Raw genomic sequence first — 19,546 nt, forward strand, 5'->3', positions numbered from 1 at the left:
GCTTCTGTACTTTTGTTGGGAATACTACTACATATAAGATGATTATCAACTTTATAGATACACACACTAGGTTTCACCTTCCATAATTGTGTTGTGTTTCTTACATTTTATGCACTAATGTAGACAATGCTTATTGTTATTAATAATTTATGATTTTTAAGAATGTGTGTAGAGGAAGTGTCGGAGTGAGTGCGTTATCAGGTCACTGGTTTCTGAACAATGAATTCCTATCTTACTGTAGATATTTTGATGTGTCTGTGAGCAAGAACCTTTCATTTTTTTGCCTTTAGTTTTTCTAAATGGAGACTAGGTATTTGTTGTTTGGTCCCAGGTCAACTTTGATGAAACAAATCTATAATCAAAGGCATTTTTAGCATGACCACCTCATCTTTTTTAGGAGTTATGTAGGAGTACATTATATACTTGAGTTAAGTGATTCCAAGGAAAGTTGGCTGCTGTTTTTAACGTGTCAGGGACTAAATTAAAGTTCCCTCTTTGGCTCATGGAGAAGAGATAGACTAGGAAAATTAACAAAGAGATTATTTATTAAGTTAATTTATTCAGTAAATATCTCAGTAGATAAGAAATCTTTTCTTCTTGCTTGATGGTTCAGCTTGTTGTTCTCAGCTTGTAAAGTAAGCTGGCAACTAAGTCTGTTTGTAAATTTGTCTTTTATAATTGAAAAAGCATGTATACATGTGTCTGTCATTTTTTCACATATTGGCATGCCGAGTGATAAGATGTTTTGACTGGATTTTTTGTAGGAACTATTTCTGAAAAGCCTCAGGCCCTTCTAGGGAATGTTACCTAAGAAAGACTAGCATCCTATCCTGAGTGACAAATCTCACTTGTCCAACGATAGTAAATCTAGATATGCATTAACCTTATTAAACCTTCAAGATATATTATGCTCATATTTTTGTGATTTTAATTTCAAGTAAATATGAAGCTTAGATTTCAATAGGAATACTGGCTACAATATTGTAATCAGGTTCTTGATTTTATGAATTTAGCTCCCAGGTACACCCCTCTCTTATTTCTGCATATTTCTGTGCATTTGCAAATCCTCTAGATTGGGAAGATTTACAAAGTTTTTTTTACATTGGTTAGTTTTGAAAAACATGTAAAATAAACAGTTGCAATCATGTTTGTGCATGCACTCAAAGCACAATCATTATGGTTTTAACTTTAGTTTTGCAAGTTTGTGTGAGTGTATGTAAGTGTGTCTATTTGCATATGTGTGTTAGAACTAATTAAAGACTTATTTGTAAGCTGACTGCTCTAACTGGCTGATATTTTGCACATTGCTTGACCCTTGTACCTTCTTTTAACTATCCAAAATATATTAATCACAAAGTCTTACTTGTACATAAACACTCATATATTTACAGTGCTTTCTCGTGGTTTAGCTAAAATATCAAAATAATGTTGTAATGGAGATAAATATTAATATTAGACAATCACTTTTGTAATATTCTACAAGCATGGATAGTCAAATTAATAGAGCTTCTGTCAACCTCTCAGTATGATTGAGGTTCATATTTTGGTATTGCCAATACAGTGTGACAGTGGCCATGACTCTTAACTTTGAAATTACCTTTTTACCCGTTTCGGTCATTGGACTGTGGCCTTGCTGGGGCACTGCTTTAAAGGGTTTTAGCTGGACAAATCAATCCTAGTACTTACTTTTTTGAAACCTGGTACTTATTCTACTGGTCTCTTATGGTGAACTGTTAAGTTACAAGGATATAAACAGACACTGGTCGTCAAGTAGTGGTGAGGAGCAAGCACAAACATGCGTGCGCACACACACACAGATATGTACATATAAATATAGACACAATGAGCTTTTTTCAGTTTCCATCTTAGCAAATCCACTCACAAGGCTTTGCTCAACCTAGGACTGGTGCCACACAGTAGGATTGAAAACAGAACCATGTAGTTGGGGAGCAAACTTCTTACTACACAACCATACTGCACCTGCATATTTACACCTCTTCCTCATAGTTTTAGGGTATCTAACTCTAGGAGAGACGAAACAACTCAGTAAAATTTATAAGGGTTTTGTAGCTTTTCAGTGCTGAGTTATGAATAAAGTTTGAAGATGGTGCATGCCAAAGTGAAACACATTGATTATACTATTTATTCAAAGATCATTAGTTAGTTATATGATTCAGTTAATATGTCCTGATATATTAACTGTGAAAAAAAAAAAAAAAAAGTGCCAGTTAAGCTACATGATGGTATAGATGACATTAGTAAAAGTTGTTCACCAAAACAATTTCATGGAATGGTCATATATGCAAGGCATACAAAAACTATCCAACTTTATTTTTTCTTGCCAAAACTAATGCCACATAGGGAAAATCCTTTAGGTGGTAGGTGATGCCACCCTTCCTGTGCATGTGTGAAAATTTTTGCACCAGTAGGCCATGTTAGTTCCCAGCCATTACATCTGGAGTACAGATGTGTACTGAGTGCTTGTTGGATTTTTGTTTTCACCAAATGCATTAAGCAGAGGTATTGCATCAAGTTTTGCAAAAAGCTTGATGGTACTCTTGCTCAAACCATTCAGAAGATTCAGCAGGCCTTTGGCAATGATGCCATGGGAAAAACTCAAATCAAGGAGTGGTACAGCTGCTTAGCTCAGTGGAGACATGGCCACACCTCAGTGGAGAGCAAGGCCACACCTCAGCGGAGAGCAAGGCAAACTCAAGCGGGTCATCTACAATCCAAATCGAGGAGCTGATTGAGAAGGTTTAACAAATAATGATCAAAGACCATTGTGTAACAATCCAGGAAATTGTTCATGAAGTGAGAATAAGCATAGGATCAGTGCACTCCATATAAACGGAAGATTTGTGCATGTGGAGAGTGTTAGCAAAATTCGTCCCCAAGGTGCTGGCAGAACAGCAGAAGCAACTCTGCATAGAAATTGCTCAGGACATCCTGGACTGTGCAAACCATGACCCAGACTTCATGAAGACTATCATCACTGATGATGAAACCTGGGTTATGGCTTCTACTTGATGTGTTCGGTCATCTTGTGTGAAAACAAAAATCTGACGTGCATGCACTGCATATCCGTATTGTAAGGGTAACAGCCAAGGAACTGACACCACCTACCAACATGAAAATTTTCATGCATGCACAGGAAGGGAGGCGTCCTCTCCCACCCAAACGATTTTGCCCATGCGGCATTAGTTTTGGTGGGAAAATATACAGTTGGATACTTTTTGAATGCACCTTGTTAATGCTTAAATTTACAGTTAAAATAAATTCATGTGATAGGCAAACATTTGAAGGAAAAATTTTTTCACAGTTATGTGAAGCAAGGATTTTTGAATCTCTAAAATATATACAAATTTCTAGTCATGAATTCTAAATGGAAGATGAACACTAATGTGTAAGACTAAATGAATGCACAAATCAAATTTAAGGCCAGCTAAAACTTTTTTTGTTAATTAGAATTTTCAATTGAGGAAAGTTGACAGTTTTTAATTTTATGTTAGATCTTTATGGCAGTAATCATAATACCCTTTGAACTTTGGAAATACAAATTTGCACTAGGCAACACTAGATTGAAGAGTCTATCAATAATTAACTACCATTTTATCTTTGACTGAGATTAATTAGACTTAAAATAATAATGTTATAAGAAACGTGTTAACTATTGCATGAATCTTGGCTACTGTAACAAATTACTTCTGAAACTAACAAACTTAATCCCTTCACTGTTACTTACCCTCATCTCATTTTTCCTTTTTTTCTTTCTTTTTTTTTTTAGAATTTAAAATTCTTTTTAAAGCATATATTTAAAATTTCATATCATTTGTTTTTAATTTCACTTTTTATTAATTTTTTCCCCTTCTTTTTCTGGTACTGTAGGAACATGTGACAAACAGTCCGGATTTAGCATCCGGTATCCAGCCATATATCCATGTACGTCAACCCTTCTTCCATCTCCATCAGCTTAGAAACTAACATGCTTATGCTTTGTTTCAAAATATTGCTGTCATTGATATTGCTTGGGATGCTTATCATTGAAATACCACTGCATTGCTGTCTAACATTTTAACACTGTTCTGTTAAGTTCTGTCTCACAAAAAATTTGTTGTAAAATGCAAATGTATTATAATTTATCTCTGCAAGTTCATTTATTTAAAAAATAATTTTTATGACAATTGACTGATAATTCTCTTTTTCATAGTTATTAGGTTTCCCTCACTTGAGTCAATTTCATCTCTTCCACTGTTAATAAGTTAGTTAACTAAAGGCAAATTCTTTTATAGTAACTGCAAAATATATTGTGCAATTGCTATAAAACAAACTTATTTTCAATATATTGCTTTGTTTCTTACTATCAAAAAACCTTGAACACATTTTTGTGTTTTACTTGTGCCATACCTCCTAATAAGTTGCACAGTAAAATTCCTGATAAACAAAACATGAACCTTTAAGCGCAGGAGCAACTATGTGATAAGTAGCTTGCTTACCAACCACATGGTTCCGGGTTCAGTCCCATTGCGTGGCACCTTGGGCAAGCGTCTTCTGCTATAGCCTCATACCAACTAAAGCCTTGTGAGTGAATTTGGTTGAAGGAAACTGAAAGAAGTCCGTCGTATATATATGTGTGTGTGTCTGTTTGTCCCCCTACCATCGCTTGACAACTGATATTGGTGTGTTTACGACCTTGTCACTCAGCGGTTTGGCAAAAGAGATCGATAAAATAAGTACTAGGCTTACAAAGAATAAGTCCTTGTGTCGATTTGTTTATAGTCTTCACAGTCTGGAAAACTCATTGCCTTATAACTTTTCAATAACAGTAAGATTTAAAAGAATAAAAGAACTATGTTCAACAATAACCCTTATCTTCAGTTAGATACTCTTATCTAACTTCAAATTTTAAAGAAAGCAAACATATTCTAAATTTTGTATAATCTACAATATAACAAAAATCATTTGTTTGTATCTATTTTCTTGTTAAATTAGACTATTGAACTTGTAGAATAGATTATGAATTCAAGTCACAAATCCTCAACTGCACAACTCGCCTTATATACTCTTCTGCACATAACACAACTCTTCATTCTTTAAAATTAATATTTTATCTTCTACTAATAACTATACTCTCACTCTGTATTCATTTCTTTCAACAACGAAGATTTTCTTTATAATCTTCAGTCTGGGAATCTCATTGCCTTATAACATTTCAATAACAGTAAGATTTAAAATGCTACTTATTTCTACCTGAAATCCCGTTTCTCACAGTAGCCAATTAGAAGATTACTTTTACTACACCTACTAGGGCTCATTGTCTCCGTTGGGTTTTTTTTTTTTTTTTGGAAGCTTCACACTTTTCATAATTCCAAAATAACATCAGGGATATAATTGCTTTACATTTTCATAATTGAAAAATACTTAGTATCCATCGTCTTGTTACATGACTCAAATTATCCTCACCAAGAATCTTTTTCTCGTATTTGGGCTGGCACACCACCTCCAGTTTGAATTATTTTACATTATTCCTAGTTCTGTCTTTTATTGTTGTATTGAGCTCTGTTTTCAAATTTTTGATATATATTCTACCCCTGTCTAATGTCTACACCTTCATTTCAGTGATCTCTACCTTCTGAAAATCCCCAACTAATATACAATATATAAACACAATAAACTAACTTCCATTACTTCACTCCCCATATTAACTGTAGCATGTCAGCTGTCTCTGAGCAGTGCCTCATCTTTAAATATACTGATATAAAAGTCAGCAGCAATTAAAATGTGATGTAGAATTTTAGAGGCATGGCTGTGTGGTTAAGAAGCTTGTTTTGCAACCATATGGTTTCAGGTTCAGTCCCACTACATGACACTTTGAGCAAGTGTCTTCAACTATAACTCCAAGCTGACCAATACCTTGTGAGTGAATTGTGTGTGTGTGTGTGTGTCTCTCACTCACTCTCTCTTTCTTTCTCTCTTTCTTTCTCTCTTTCTCTCTCTCTCGCTCGCTCGCTCGCTCACACACACACACACACACACACACACACACACACACACACACACACACACAGACTATGTGTGTGCACACGAAAGAAAGAGTGTACGTACATGAATGTTTATTTTCACATCTTTGCATGACATCATTGGTGAAGTATCATGTTTACGTCTGTAAACAAATAGTTCTTGTAGTTTGTGTGGTTTCAATGTGTGATGGCCAGATGAATAAAAATATCTTACTTGAAAAACATGTAAGGGTATCTGCCTCAATAAATTTTCTGGGTTCTTTTTCTTTCACTTGCTGAATCTGGAGGAAGGTGCAGACCCTCCTAGACCAGTGAAATTGATACCATTGATGTTCCTCTTGAACTTTTGTAACTCAACACCTTTGGGCAAGATATGAACACAGAAGGATTTCCAGAGTACCGACATTCTGGAAAGGAAGGGCTGGACATAGGGATTAGGGCAGGGCCTGGAGTTGGACACAATGAAAGTGATGAGAGAAGTTAATGAGATGAGAATGCTTAAGTGGAAGTGGTATGAACCTCACCAGTTCTGAGGAGCAGAGGCCATTATAGTATCAATAGGGGGCACTTGCCTGTAGACCAGAGGCTGTAGCATATCTGTGAGCGATTTTAATCCATTGCTCATAATAAAGGAGTGTGTAGTGTGATATTTTCTTGATGTGAGTCACATTTGTATTTTCTTATTAAAATAAGATGATTGGCATATTGGATATGCCAGATGATTGGCATATCCCTGTTGGATATGCCAAATGATTGGCATATCCCTGTTGGATATGCCAGGTGATTGGCATATCCCTGTTGGATATGCCAGGTGATTGGCATATCCCTATTGGGTATGCTAGATGATTGGCATATCCCTGTTGGATATGCCAGGTGATTGGCATATCCCTGTTGGATATGCCAGGTGATTGGCATATCCCTGTTGGATATGCCAGGTGATTGGCATATCCCTGTTGGATATGCCAGGTGATTGGCATATCCCTGTTGGATATGCCAGGTGATTGGCATATCCCTGTTGGATATGCCAGGTGATTGGCATATCCCTGTTGGATATGCCAGGTGATTGGCATATCCCTGTTGGATATGCCAGGTGATTGGCATATCCCTGTTGGATATGCCAGGTGATTGGCATATCCCTGTTGGATATGCTCGGTGATTGGCATATCCCTGTTGGATATGCTAGATGATTGGCATATCCCTGTTGGATATGCCAGGTGATTGGCATATCCCTATTGGATATGCCGAATGATTGGCATATCCCTGTTAGATATGCCAGGTGATTGGCATATCCCTGTTGGATATGCCAGGTGATTGGCATATCCCTATTGGATATGCTAGATGATTGACATATCCCTGTTGGATATACCAGATGATTGACATATCCCTGTTGGATATGCCGGGTGATTGGCATATCCCTGTTGGATATGTCAGATGATTGGCATATCCCTATTGGATATGCTAGATGATTGGCATATCCCTGTTGGATATGCCAGGTGATTGGCATATCCCTATTGGATATGCTGGATGATTGGCATATCCCTGTTGGATATGCCAGGTGATTGGCATATCCCTATTGGATATGCCAGATGATTGGCATATCCCTGTTGGATATGCCAGATGATTGGCATATCCCTGTTGGATATGCTAGGTGATTGGCATATCCCTGTTGGATATGCTAGGTGATTGGCATATCCCTGTTGGATATGCCAGGTGATTGGCATATCCCTGTTGGATATGCCAGGTGATTGGCATATCCCTGTTGGATATGCCAGGTGATTGGCATATCCCTGTTGGATATGCCAGGTGATTGGCATATCCCTGTTGGATATGCCAGGTGATTGGCATATCCCTGTTGGATATGCCAGGTGATTGGCATATCCCTGTTGGATATGCCAGGTGATTGACATATCCCTGTTGGATATGCCAGGTGATTGACATATCCCTGTTGGGTATGCCAGGTGATTGGCATATCCCTGTTGGATATGCCAGGTGATTGGCATATCCCTGTTGGATATGCCAGGTGATTGGCATATCCCTGTTGGATATGCCAGGTGATTGGCATATCCCTGTTGGATATGCCAGGTGATTGGCATATCCCTGTTGGATATGCCAGGTGATTGGCATATCCCTGTTGGATATGCCAGGTGATTGGCATATCCCTGTTGGATATGCCAGGTGATTGGCATATCCCTGTTGGATATGCCAGGTGATTGGCATATCCCTGTTGGATATGCCAGGTGATTGGCATATCCCTGTTGGATATGCCAGGTGATTGGCATATCCCTGTTGGATATGCCAGGTGATTGGCATATCCCTGCTGGATATGCCAGGTGATTGGCATATCCCTGTTGGATATGCCAGGTGATTGGCATATCCCTGTTGGATATGCCAGGTGATTGGCATATCCCTGTTGGATATGCCAGGTGATTGGCATATCCCTGTTGGATATGCCAGGTGATTGGCATATCCCTGTTGGATATGCCAGGTGATTGGCATATCCCTGTTGGATATGCCAGGTGATTGGCATATCCCTGTTGGATATGCCAGGTGATTGGCATATCCCTGTTGGATATGCCAGGTGATTGGCATATCCCTGTTGGATATGCCAGGTGATTGGCATATCCCTGTTGGATATGCCAGGTGATTGGCATATCCCTGTTGGATATGCCAGGTGATTGGCATATCCCTGTTGGATATGCCAGGTGATTGGCATATCCCTGTTGGATATGCCAGGTGATTGGCATATCCCTGTTGGATATGCCAGGTGATTGGCATATCCCTGTTGGATATGCCAGGTGATTGGCATATCCCTGTTGGATATGCCAGGTGATTGGCATATCCCTGTTGGATATGCCAGGTGATTGGCATATCCCTGTTGGATATGCCAGGTGATTGGCATATCCCTGTTGGCTATGCCAGGTGATTGGCATATCCCTGTTGGCTATGCCAGGTGATTGGCATATCCCTGTTGGCTATGCCAGGTGATTGGCATATCCCTGTTGGCTATGCCAGGTGATTGGCATATCCCTGTTGGCTATGCCAGGTGATTGGCATATCCCTGTTGGCTATGCCAGGTGATTGGCATATCCCTGTTGGCTATGCCAGGTGATTGGCATATCCCTGTTGGCTATGCCAGGTGATTGGCATATCCCTGTTGGCTATGCCAGGTGATTGGCATATCCCTGTTGGCTATGCCAGGTGATTGGCATATCCCTGTTGGCTATGCCAGGTGATTGGCATATCCCTGTTGGCTATGCCAGGTGATTGGCATATCCCTGTTGGCTATGCCAGGTGATTGGCATATCCCTGTTGGCTATGCCAGGTGATTGGCATATCCCTGTTGGCTATGCCAGGTGATTGGCATATCCCTGTTGGCTATGCCAGGTGATTGGCATATCCCTGTTGGCTATGCCAGGTGATTGGCATATCCCTGTTGGCTATGCCAGGTGATTGGCATATCCCTGTTGGCTATGCCAGGTGATTGGCATATCCCTGTTGGCTATGCCAGGTGATTGGCATATCCCTGTTGGCTATGCCAGGTGATTGGCATATCCCTGTTGGCTATGCCAGGTGATTGGCATATCCCTGTTGGCTATGCCAGGTGATTGGCATATCCCTGTTGGCTATGCCAGGTGATTGGCATATCCCTGTTGGCTATGCCAGGTGATTGGCATATCCCTGTTGGCTATGCCAGGTGATTGGCATATCCCTGTTGGCTATGCCAGGTGATTGGCATATCCCTGTTGGCTATGCCAGGTGATTGGCATATCCCTGTTGGCTATGCCAGGTGATTGGCATATCCCTGTTGGCTATGCCAGGTGATTGGCATATCCCTGTTGGCTATGCCAGGTGATTGGCATATCCCTGTTGGCTATGCCAGGTGATTGGCATATCCCTGTTGGCTATGCCAGGTGATTGGCATATCCCTGTTGGCTATGCCAGGTGATTGGCATATCCCTGTTGGCTATGCCAGGTGATTGGCATATCCCTGTTGGCTATGCCAGGTGATTGGCATATCCCTGTTGGCTATGCCAGGTGATTGGCATATCCCTGTTGGCTATGCCAGGTGATTGGCATATCCCTGTTGGCTATGCCAGGTGATTGGCATATCCCTGTTGGCTATGCCAGGTGATTGGCATATCCCTGTTGGCTATGCCAGGTGATTGACATATCCCTGTTGGCTATGCCAGGTGATTGACATATCCCTGTTGGCTATGCCAGATGATTGACATATCGCTGTTGGATATGCCAGATGTTTGGCATATGAATATGCCAATTATCAGGTTTAGGAAGAGTATGATTTCAAGGTCTCTGCTCATGGAGTCAGTGTGAGTTTGGTATGTGGTGTCTAGACTGAGTGGATAATGCATGGTTGGAGAATGTTAAAGAGGAATGAAAGGTAGTGTCATCTGTGTAAGCATAGGTGTTCTTGGATATAGGGAGTATGTAAGTTACTGATGTATAAAAGGAAGAGAATGAGGGATAAAACTGAACCTTGTGGCACTGATGTTAGTAAGATGAGGGATAGAAAGAGATCTGTAGTTTCCTATCAGATCATATTATTGCCGTATGATCTGATAGGAAACTACCAATACAAGAGAGGAGAGATAAGAAGAGCCCATAGGCAGCAGCTTTGATAAGGGATTCACATGCCAAACATGGTCAGAAGTTTTGCTAATGCCAAGGGTAGCAAATTGCTCTTACCTAATTCCTCCAAGGCAAGACCCCACCAATGGGTAACAGAGAAGAATAGGTCACAAGTGGATCTGGCTTTTTGGAAATAAAATAGTATTATCAAAATGTGAACATAAATTGGAACAGACACTCCTATTCTTGAAATTCTGTAGTTGTAATGAACCATCACTATATTCTTGTATGGCAATTTTTTTGTGTCCAGTGTCTCTTACAATACATGTGTTTCTGTTGAAAGAATGAAAGGATTGAAACAAGTCTTATAGAAGTATTTACATTCTGCATTGTCTTTTATATCTTGCTGTACTAGTTGACTTTTCACTGGCTGAATTTATAGCAAGCACACATTTGCAGCTTACACTGGTAAAGTTCAAAGGTTATTTTGGAATTTGCCTTTTGCTGTTTTTCAATGTATTTCAGAAAACAATTATAATAAATTTGTCTAAACACTTCTATACATAATAATACCAACAAGAAAAGTTAGAGCGCATTATACGAAAAATTTCATAACCCACAACAATTAGTTGTGTGTCTTATACATATTACGTACAAATAAATACAGAGGATTTTTGAAGTAATGCCAATAAGTTACCTATGGTAAAAATCACATACTGCAAAACTCTGTTTTCAGTATAAAAGACATTAATTTTAGATATGCTATTGTGGGATGGACAGAATAGTCTGAGGAGAACTCAATATGCATCTTCAACTGTAACTTGGTGACAGAGAGCAGAAGTTGTATTGAAGATTTTGTTGGCAGGAAATTTATATTATTGGTTACTATTGAAATCAGTCACCATATAGTGTTGGCACTAGAGACAAAAGTGTTGTAAAAGAAAGTGGGCACAAAAGAATTGTCATACAGGTGGTAATTATTCCTTAGTTGGGTACCAAGCGCTTCGATAAGTCTTTCAAACTGTGCTTACTAGCAAAAGAATTGTTGAATAAGGGAAGGGTATGCAAGATAACACCAGCAAAATTGTCGGTGGCATTCTTCTCATATTTATATACTTTCTGCCTTCAGTTCTCTATTGAGAATCTTCTTTCAGTTCTAGGTCCTTTGTTAGTTCAGTGTTGACCATACATCTGTATGGACTAGAGACAGGATATTTTGAGAAAGACTCGACTAGCAGTTACTCATACATGTGAGTCTCCCTTCTTTATGCCACCAATGTTTATACAATGGAAATGCTGCCAGCTTGGGCTCAAGCATCTTTGCATCAGTGTTGTTGCAGATATTACTATCGGAACACAGAGGGCTGAAATAGGTACTTGCCCAAGTCTCTAGCAACTTCACCAATTCACTGACCTGGACTGATACTACTTTATTGACCCTTAGTGTTCTGAAAGGATGAAAGACAAAGTAAAGAAAAAGGGATGTATCATGTATGGAGTTACTTGTACAGCAGCCTAACACTAAAAAAAAAAAAAAAAAAACCCAAAAGGAGGAGAGAGAGATTGAGGAAAAATATCTAAGTTACAGGACATAAACAAACAACAGTTGTCAAGTGGTGGTGGGAGACAAACACATAAACATGAAGGGCTTCCAGATGGTTTCTACCTCTTAAATTCACTCACAAGATATTGGTTGGCTCAGGATTATAGACGATACTTGCTGAAAATGCTGCACAGTGTGACTGAGCCCAAGACCACATGATTGCAAAGTGAGCTTCTTAAGCATACAACTATGCTTGCACCCACTAGAAATATTCTAAAGTCACTTAAGAAATGGTTAGAGAAAGAAAAGTTATTATTTATATTAGTAAAAGCAAGCTTTTTTAAAACCAATTTTTTTAAAGAAAATCTTGACCAGTCTGACTTAAAGATGTCAGTGTTGTCCAAGATTTTAATTTGTGAACACATTCTCCAGTTTGTTAAACTTATTTCTTCTGTAAGTAATTCTAAGCTGTAATCTCATCATTCAGCTAATCCTTCTCATATTCTGCTCATCTCAGCAGCCTTTAATATACATCTCCCAATAGGATTGTATTACTGAACTAAAACATTACAAATGTTGCTTAATGCCTCACTTATAAAGTTCTCTAATCCATTTAGATTTGGAATCTGAGTGGTTCTGTATCCTTTCCTTGCTGTCAGATATTCATCGAGTCCTTTAGTTAAAATCTTTTAAGCCAAAACATTTATGGGCATACTGATGTAATAACTTCAAGTAGCTGAATGTGTGATGTAGAAATTTTTAATCCAAGTAGTCAGTGATACTGTGTGTGTGTGTGTGTGTGTGTGTGTGTGTGTGTGTTATTTATGATACTTCCCAACCTTCATTGTTTAGCCCACAAACACATTAATTTTTATTTCTTATAGTTGCTCTGGTGATCTGTGTTCTGTTCAGTCTGCTGTCATTATCTTAACTCAAGTTGAAACTGTATTTCACATTTCTTTTGATTCTTTCTCAACCTCTCTCATATACTAAACAATGTAAAGTTTTTTTCATCTAATATGTTTTCCTTTTTATTAGATGATTATATTTTCACCACTTACTATTTTCAATGCTGTTAATATTAACAAATGCCACTAAACCTTCCCACTTAAGACCTGGGTAGCTCAAAATCTATCTCATCATTGCTGCCCCTGAAATTGTAGAAGTAGATCTAGGCATAATTGAGATAGTTATTAATTATGATGCAACACATTAATTTATGAAGATTTAAGATAATAGTAAAAAGTCTTAAATTTTCTTTAATGTATTATATTAAAGTGCCACAAACCTGTTAATAGGGACGTTGTTTAATAATTATTTTGCTTATATTGTAATAACTTTCAGTCTGAATGATGATATTTACTTGTTATTTACATTTCTTTTTTTCTCCTGGAGTAATGTTTGGTACAAACAAAAAAATTAATTGTAATTTTGAAATCCTGTTGATACATCATTAAATTCAACTGATTTTTTGCTTTTCTCCCAGCAGGCTGAATCTGGCTATGGAAGTGAGAATAGCTTAAAAAGACATGGTTCTCTGCTCTCTCTAACGTCAGGTACAAGTTTATCAACAGCATCAGCCTCCTCTTTCAAGGTAAGAATGTTTTAATTTCTTTTTATTTTAAACTCTGGTTAAAATAAAAAGTCACTTTTAGAATCATTTCAACCTAGACATTTTTTTTTTGCTGTGTGTATTCATTCCATATGTTAATGTCTTTATATGTTGGTTAGTTTTTAAAATAATTCTTCTAACAATATTGTAATATTACTAATAATCATGGCTCTTTAAAAATAGTAATTTCTAAGGAACTGTCAAGTAATTTCTATAAAAAAAAAAATTAAAAAAAAGTATCTGTCAGTTATAAATTTATGAAATTTTAAATATTTAAAAAATTTTTTGTTTGTTTGTTAGCGTGGTAGAGGTCTTCGAGAAAAATTGGCTGAAATGGAAACATTTCGAGATATTCTTTGCCGCCAGGTGGATACATTACAGAGTTATTTTGATAGCTGTGCTTCTGCAGTGGCTGAAGGAACTGTACATGATTGTAAGTAGCAAAATGCAATACAAGCAGAACTTTGTAACATTTTGAGTACATGTGTAAATGTATGTTATGTCAATGAATATAATATATTCCCGAAGACCTGGGATGAGGTGGTGAAGCACGACCTTCGAACATTAGGCCTCACTGAGGCAATGACTAGTGACCGAGACCTTTGGAAATATGCTGTGTGTGAGAAGACCCAGCAAGACAAGTGAGACCATAACCCATGGCCTTTACCAGGGGTGTAGCCAGCCCACTTATGCGTACCTTTCCTTCTTTGGACACAAAACTCTGCTTGTGAAGACCTGTTGAGGCAATTGAAATTGAAATTGAACCAAATTCGATGACTGACACCCATGCCAACCTTCCTTCACTGGACACTAAACTCAGCTTGCGAAGACCTGTTGGGGCAAGTGAGATCAAAACTGAACCAAATTCGATGACTAACAGCACCATCCGAGCGGGATCACTGCCAGAGCAGCGGTCTTGCTTCCGTGGCAGTGGCACGTATAAAGCACCATTTGAGCGCGATCATTTCCAGCTTCACCTTGCTGGCACTTGTTTCGGTGGTATGTGAACAAAACATTGGACACTCCTGTGCAGGTGGCACGTAAAAAACACTATTTGAGCGTGGCCGTTGCCAGTACCGCCGGACTGGCTCTCGTGCCTGTGGCACGTAAAAAGCTCTCACTACATTCTCGGAGTGGTTAGCATTAGGAAGGACATCCAGCTGTAGAAACTTTGCCAGATCAGATTGGAGCCTGGTGTAGCCATCTGGTTCGCCAGTCTCCAGTCAAATCGTCCAACCCATGCTAGCATGGAAAGCAGACGTTAAATGATGATGAGTTTTGTGACTGTATTTTTATATATCAAAACTTTTATGTTTATTGGCATGGAGTGGATGGCAAGTTTCAAGTGTTTTTTTGACTTGTTACATCACCATCTTTATGTGGCTCAGCATTCAGAGATCAGCCCTGACCACTTCTGCTCACATCTTCATTAGTCTTCCTCAGGCTCTTTTTATTTTTATGATTTGATATTTTTCTTACCTATCATTTTTCATGATTATCACATGTCCATAACCATCATATTCCTCTCTTGCACACTACAGCACATACTTTTAATTCTCAGTGCTTCACTAAGCACACTGGTATGCTGTCGCTCACATAGTAACATTACCTATACAGCAGAGCATGCTCACCTCATTTCTTTTTAGCCAAGTATCCCTAGCAAGCTATATCACACTTTGTTCATATGCTTCATACAGACTCTCTTGCAAACATCTGATTCTTATAACCAGATTTTCTTTTTTTTGTACTGTCATTCATGTGCATTAGCATTACACATACAACAGTATCATCATCATTATCATTTAATGTCCACTCTCCATGCTGGCATGGGTTAGACAGTTTGACTGGAGCTGATAAGCTGGAGAGCTGCACCAGGTTCCAGTCTACTTTGGCATGGTTTCTGTGGTTGGATGCCCTTCCTAACGCCAACCACTCCAGGAGTGTAATGAGTGCTTTTACATGCCCTGGCACGGGTACCATTTACATGACACCAGCAACGACCACAACTAACTCTCTAAAAATCCTTTTAGCCTTCACTTATCCTCTTCATTCAGTGCCCATGTTTTGCTATAATTGTAGCATCATACTTTGTGCACAAGAATCATACAAAACTATTTGAGTTTTTCAAAGAAGCTACAAAGGTGCTTCAGCTGGTAACTACTCCTGTTCACCTGTCACATATGAAATTCCCTTGTCATTAGCCAAGCTTTGATTCTGCTATGCCCATTTTGTGGTTGTAAATCATGTTCAGTACCCAGTTCAGAATACCTACCTACTCCTTTTCTGTGTAGTGAGTTTGGCTATCTCTCTTGATGGTTGTAGAACCTTGTCACCTTCCCTGCTAATTAGAACTTTTGTCTTTGTTGTGTTTACATTGAATCCTCTCAATTCTAGAGTTTGCTTCCACTTTTGAAATTTCTTCCCTAATTCTTTGACAGATTCGCCTATGAGAACTAGGTGAACACCATATAGCAGTCTTAGAGGGAGCTGATCTTAAACTCCCCTATTAAGAACTATAATAAACAGGTGCGGGGTCTGATAACTGTATCCTGATGTACACCTATCCATGTGCTAAATTTATTATTGAATTTATTTCTAATTTTTGATAATGGTATCTCTACCTGGCTTACACTGTTCTTGCAAGCTCTTTATCTACACTAAATTTTCACAGTGACCTATAAACTGTACACGTACATACATTTGTGTGTATGCATATGTTTATATCCATGACATTTTCCTGCTGATGTTTTACACGCTCTGTTTCAGTGACTGAACATGATGACGACATCGATGATATCGATGATTATGATACACCAACATCGGGTTCATCACATCCCTCAAAGATAGGTGGTCTAAAAGGACGGGATCTCGGTAAGTTTATTATTATCAATTTTATATATATTGGGTCATCCCATAAACAATGCAATTTCTTTTATACTTCTTTTATTTTTCAAAATTAAGTTCTTTTCAAAACAAAGTTCTTTTTTAATTTAAAATATACTCTTTCATTTTCTACAATGCTCTTCCATCTATCTGGTAGGCTTGCAAGGCTCCTCTTCCAAAATTCACTTGTCTGTGGTGAAAAATACTCCTCTAGTACTATTCTGACCACATCTACAGAATTCATATTTTTTCTGTTTAAATGATTTTGAAGATTGCAGTATAAATGATAATCAGATGGGGCAATGTCCGGCAAATATGGTGGGTGGGGTATCGTTTCCCTTTCAAACTGCTCCAACCTTTGGAATGTCATCCTTACTATATGTGGCAAAGCATTATCCTGATGGAAGAACACCTTTTGTCTTGAAACCAAAGATGGTCATTTTCCTTGATCATTTTTCAAGCTGCTCACATTAGATCTCCTTTGTTACCGTTTGGGTTTAAAAGTTCAAAGTGGATTAAACCTCTCATATCCCACTAAACAGATACATAGGTGAAGACTTTCTTTAGCCTGGGGTAGTCGTGTTTCTCTTTTCCCTACCCACTGTCTTCAGAGCTTGTCATTTTTATAGAGAACCCATTTCTCATTGCCAATCATTATTCAGTCCAAAAAAGCTTCATTTGTGAGGCGTGACAGCAAAGAACACACATTCACTCTCTGTACGCAATTACACTTGGAAAGATTATGAGGAACCCATTGACCCAGCTTGCTGACTTTTATGATGAGACACAGGTATCGATGACTGGTTGAATGACCAAATCCAAGCTTCTCTGCTAGTTCCTCAACAGTTACGATGGGATTTTACTCCACCAGGGTTTGCAGGGTGCCCTTGTCGAACTCTACAGATCTTCTTGGATGAGGCTCATCTTGTAGGCTGTAGTTTCTGACTTGGAATTTCTGGAACCATCATTGACACTGGCTTACACGTATTGTCTGATCCCAATGTACTGCATTAATATTCCTCGCACTATCCATTGCATTGTTGCCATTATTGAACTCATAAAGCAAAATATACCAAATATGATCTTTTGTCACTTCCATTATAGCTTTGAAAAAATAACTGTTAAAATCGAACTGCACTCTTCAAAGCTTGAACTAAGAATAAGGACATGGTAAAATTACTACCTGCTTTTATAGAAAATTGATGCAGTTAGTTTATCCTGCCCCCTCCGACTTTTAGTTCATGCAGCCATTCTGTTAATACTCTGTATTTCAAAATATATTTCTTTTCTTTATTTGTCACCCATTTTGTTGAGGCATATATTCATACTAACCCCTGACCCATTGTTAGCTATAATTTCTATGTAATTTCCGTTGTGTAGGTTCCCCATGTAGACCATATTAAACTTCTGTAAATGTTTCCAATATTAGATGTATATCTTCTATTTGTTTAATAATATTCCTTTTTCATAGATACATTCTCCTCTCATATACTCTATTACTAGAGATGTCCTCTCTTACATTCTCCATTATTGCATATGTTCTTCCTCACATATGTTACTACTTATTTTCCTTGTACCACTGATTGCTAATTCTCTTACCTTTATTAATTCCTTGAATGTGATTACAATAATATTTGTTGTCAACATTTGTATTCAGTCCTTAACTCCAGACAACCATATGTATTCCTGTTATATCAGTTTCTTTTACAAAAATCAAGTATGCCTCTTGAAATATTGTAAACTTAACTAGTTTAAAAGCCCAATTACCTGTGTTTGTGTCACTGAAAGCAATTACAATTTACTGGTGAGTTACGTCCTGTATGATGATGCCACTGATTAATTTCAGCTCAGACAGGTTTTCATTTCATTTTGAATTTATAATTTGATGTAATTGGATATTTCTTGGTAAGTGTAATATGTATACTATCATATCTTTGAAAGCAGAGATTACTGGGCGGTTAAGAAGTTCACTTCACAGTTATGTGGTACCAAGTTCAATATGTATGCGCAACCCTTCTACTCTTGATTCAGCTTGACAAAAACAGAGTGAATAATATGCATGTATGCATGTTTATAGGTAGACAGATGATTGGAAATGTCTATATGTGGTTGCAGCCTAGAATGACAAGATGATAATAGATTTACGCAAGAGAAAAGATCTAAGCAATTGCAACAACTGGCTAAGAATATCCATGCAGTGTGTTCCTGGCAAAGTGTTCTACAGTGTCTCTTTTAATTGTCTGAAGTAAGTGGTTGATGACGTTTATCAGAGGAACTGGTGGGATTCAGGTCATGCAATGAGCAAATCCTTGCATTTTGTAACATAATCCAGCTGAGTTGTGAGTTCCAGCAGCCACATTTGGTCAACTACATCAACTTCAAGAAGGCTTTTAAGAAGATGCACACATAATCTCTGGGAACTTGGAGAAGGTTGACATCATCACAGAGATGTGTTAAGGATGTGTAGTGCCCCACCCCTTTTTTGTGCTATGGAGGATCCAGCATATGAAACCAAATAAAGATGGGAAAGACTCGTAGACCTTCACTTTGCTGATGATTTAGGGTTCTTTAGTGCTATATCTGTGGTAATGCAAGACATGGCCACCAGTCTCAGTAAAAACAGCTCAAATGTTGTTCTTTAGATAAGCAATGAAAAGACAGAAGTGATAATTATTGATGAGGTGCAGCAGCAGAAAGTAATATAGAGAAGAGTCTTGGCAAAAAATGCTGTTTTCCTACTCCTGAAGCTTTTATGATCCAGTTCCTCCTCCAACCAAAGTACCAAACTCTGCTTATATACATCATCATGGTGATGACAACTTGTGGCTGCAAGATGTGGGAAAAGACTAGCAGAATCTGTAGCACTACTACAGATGTCTTCCACAGGTGTTGCCTTAGGGC

General features: G+C 38.3%; 1 protein-coding gene across 7 annotated transcripts in view; it reads left to right on the forward strand.

The window, feature by feature from the left end:
• Positions 1-19,546, forward strand: part of LOC106870404 (ceramide transfer protein) — a 128,330-nt gene that overhangs the window by 51,710 nt on the left and 57,074 nt on the right. For 3 of the 7 annotated variants that reach the window (XM_052978599.2, XM_052978597.2, XM_089347484.1), the window contains exons 3-5: positions 13,637-13,744; positions 14,063-14,195; positions 16,529-16,633. In XM_052978599.2, coding sequence (XP_052834559.1) covers positions 13,637-13,744; positions 14,063-14,195; positions 16,529-16,633 — 346 coding nt within the window. Of the gene's footprint in view, positions 1-3,888; positions 3,943-13,636; positions 13,745-14,062; positions 14,196-16,528; positions 16,634-19,546 lie in introns of all 7 variants that reach the window. The other 4 variants (XM_052978596.2, XM_052978594.2, XM_089347485.1 and 1 more) reach the window with 2 other exon arrangements.

Source organism: Octopus bimaculoides, chromosome 2 (genome assembly GCF_046866305.1).
Source record: "Octopus bimaculoides isolate indiv1 chromosome 2, ASM4686630v1, whole genome shotgun sequence".
Classification (NCBI taxonomy): Eukaryota; Metazoa; Mollusca; class Cephalopoda; order Octopoda; family Octopodidae; genus Octopus; species Octopus bimaculoides.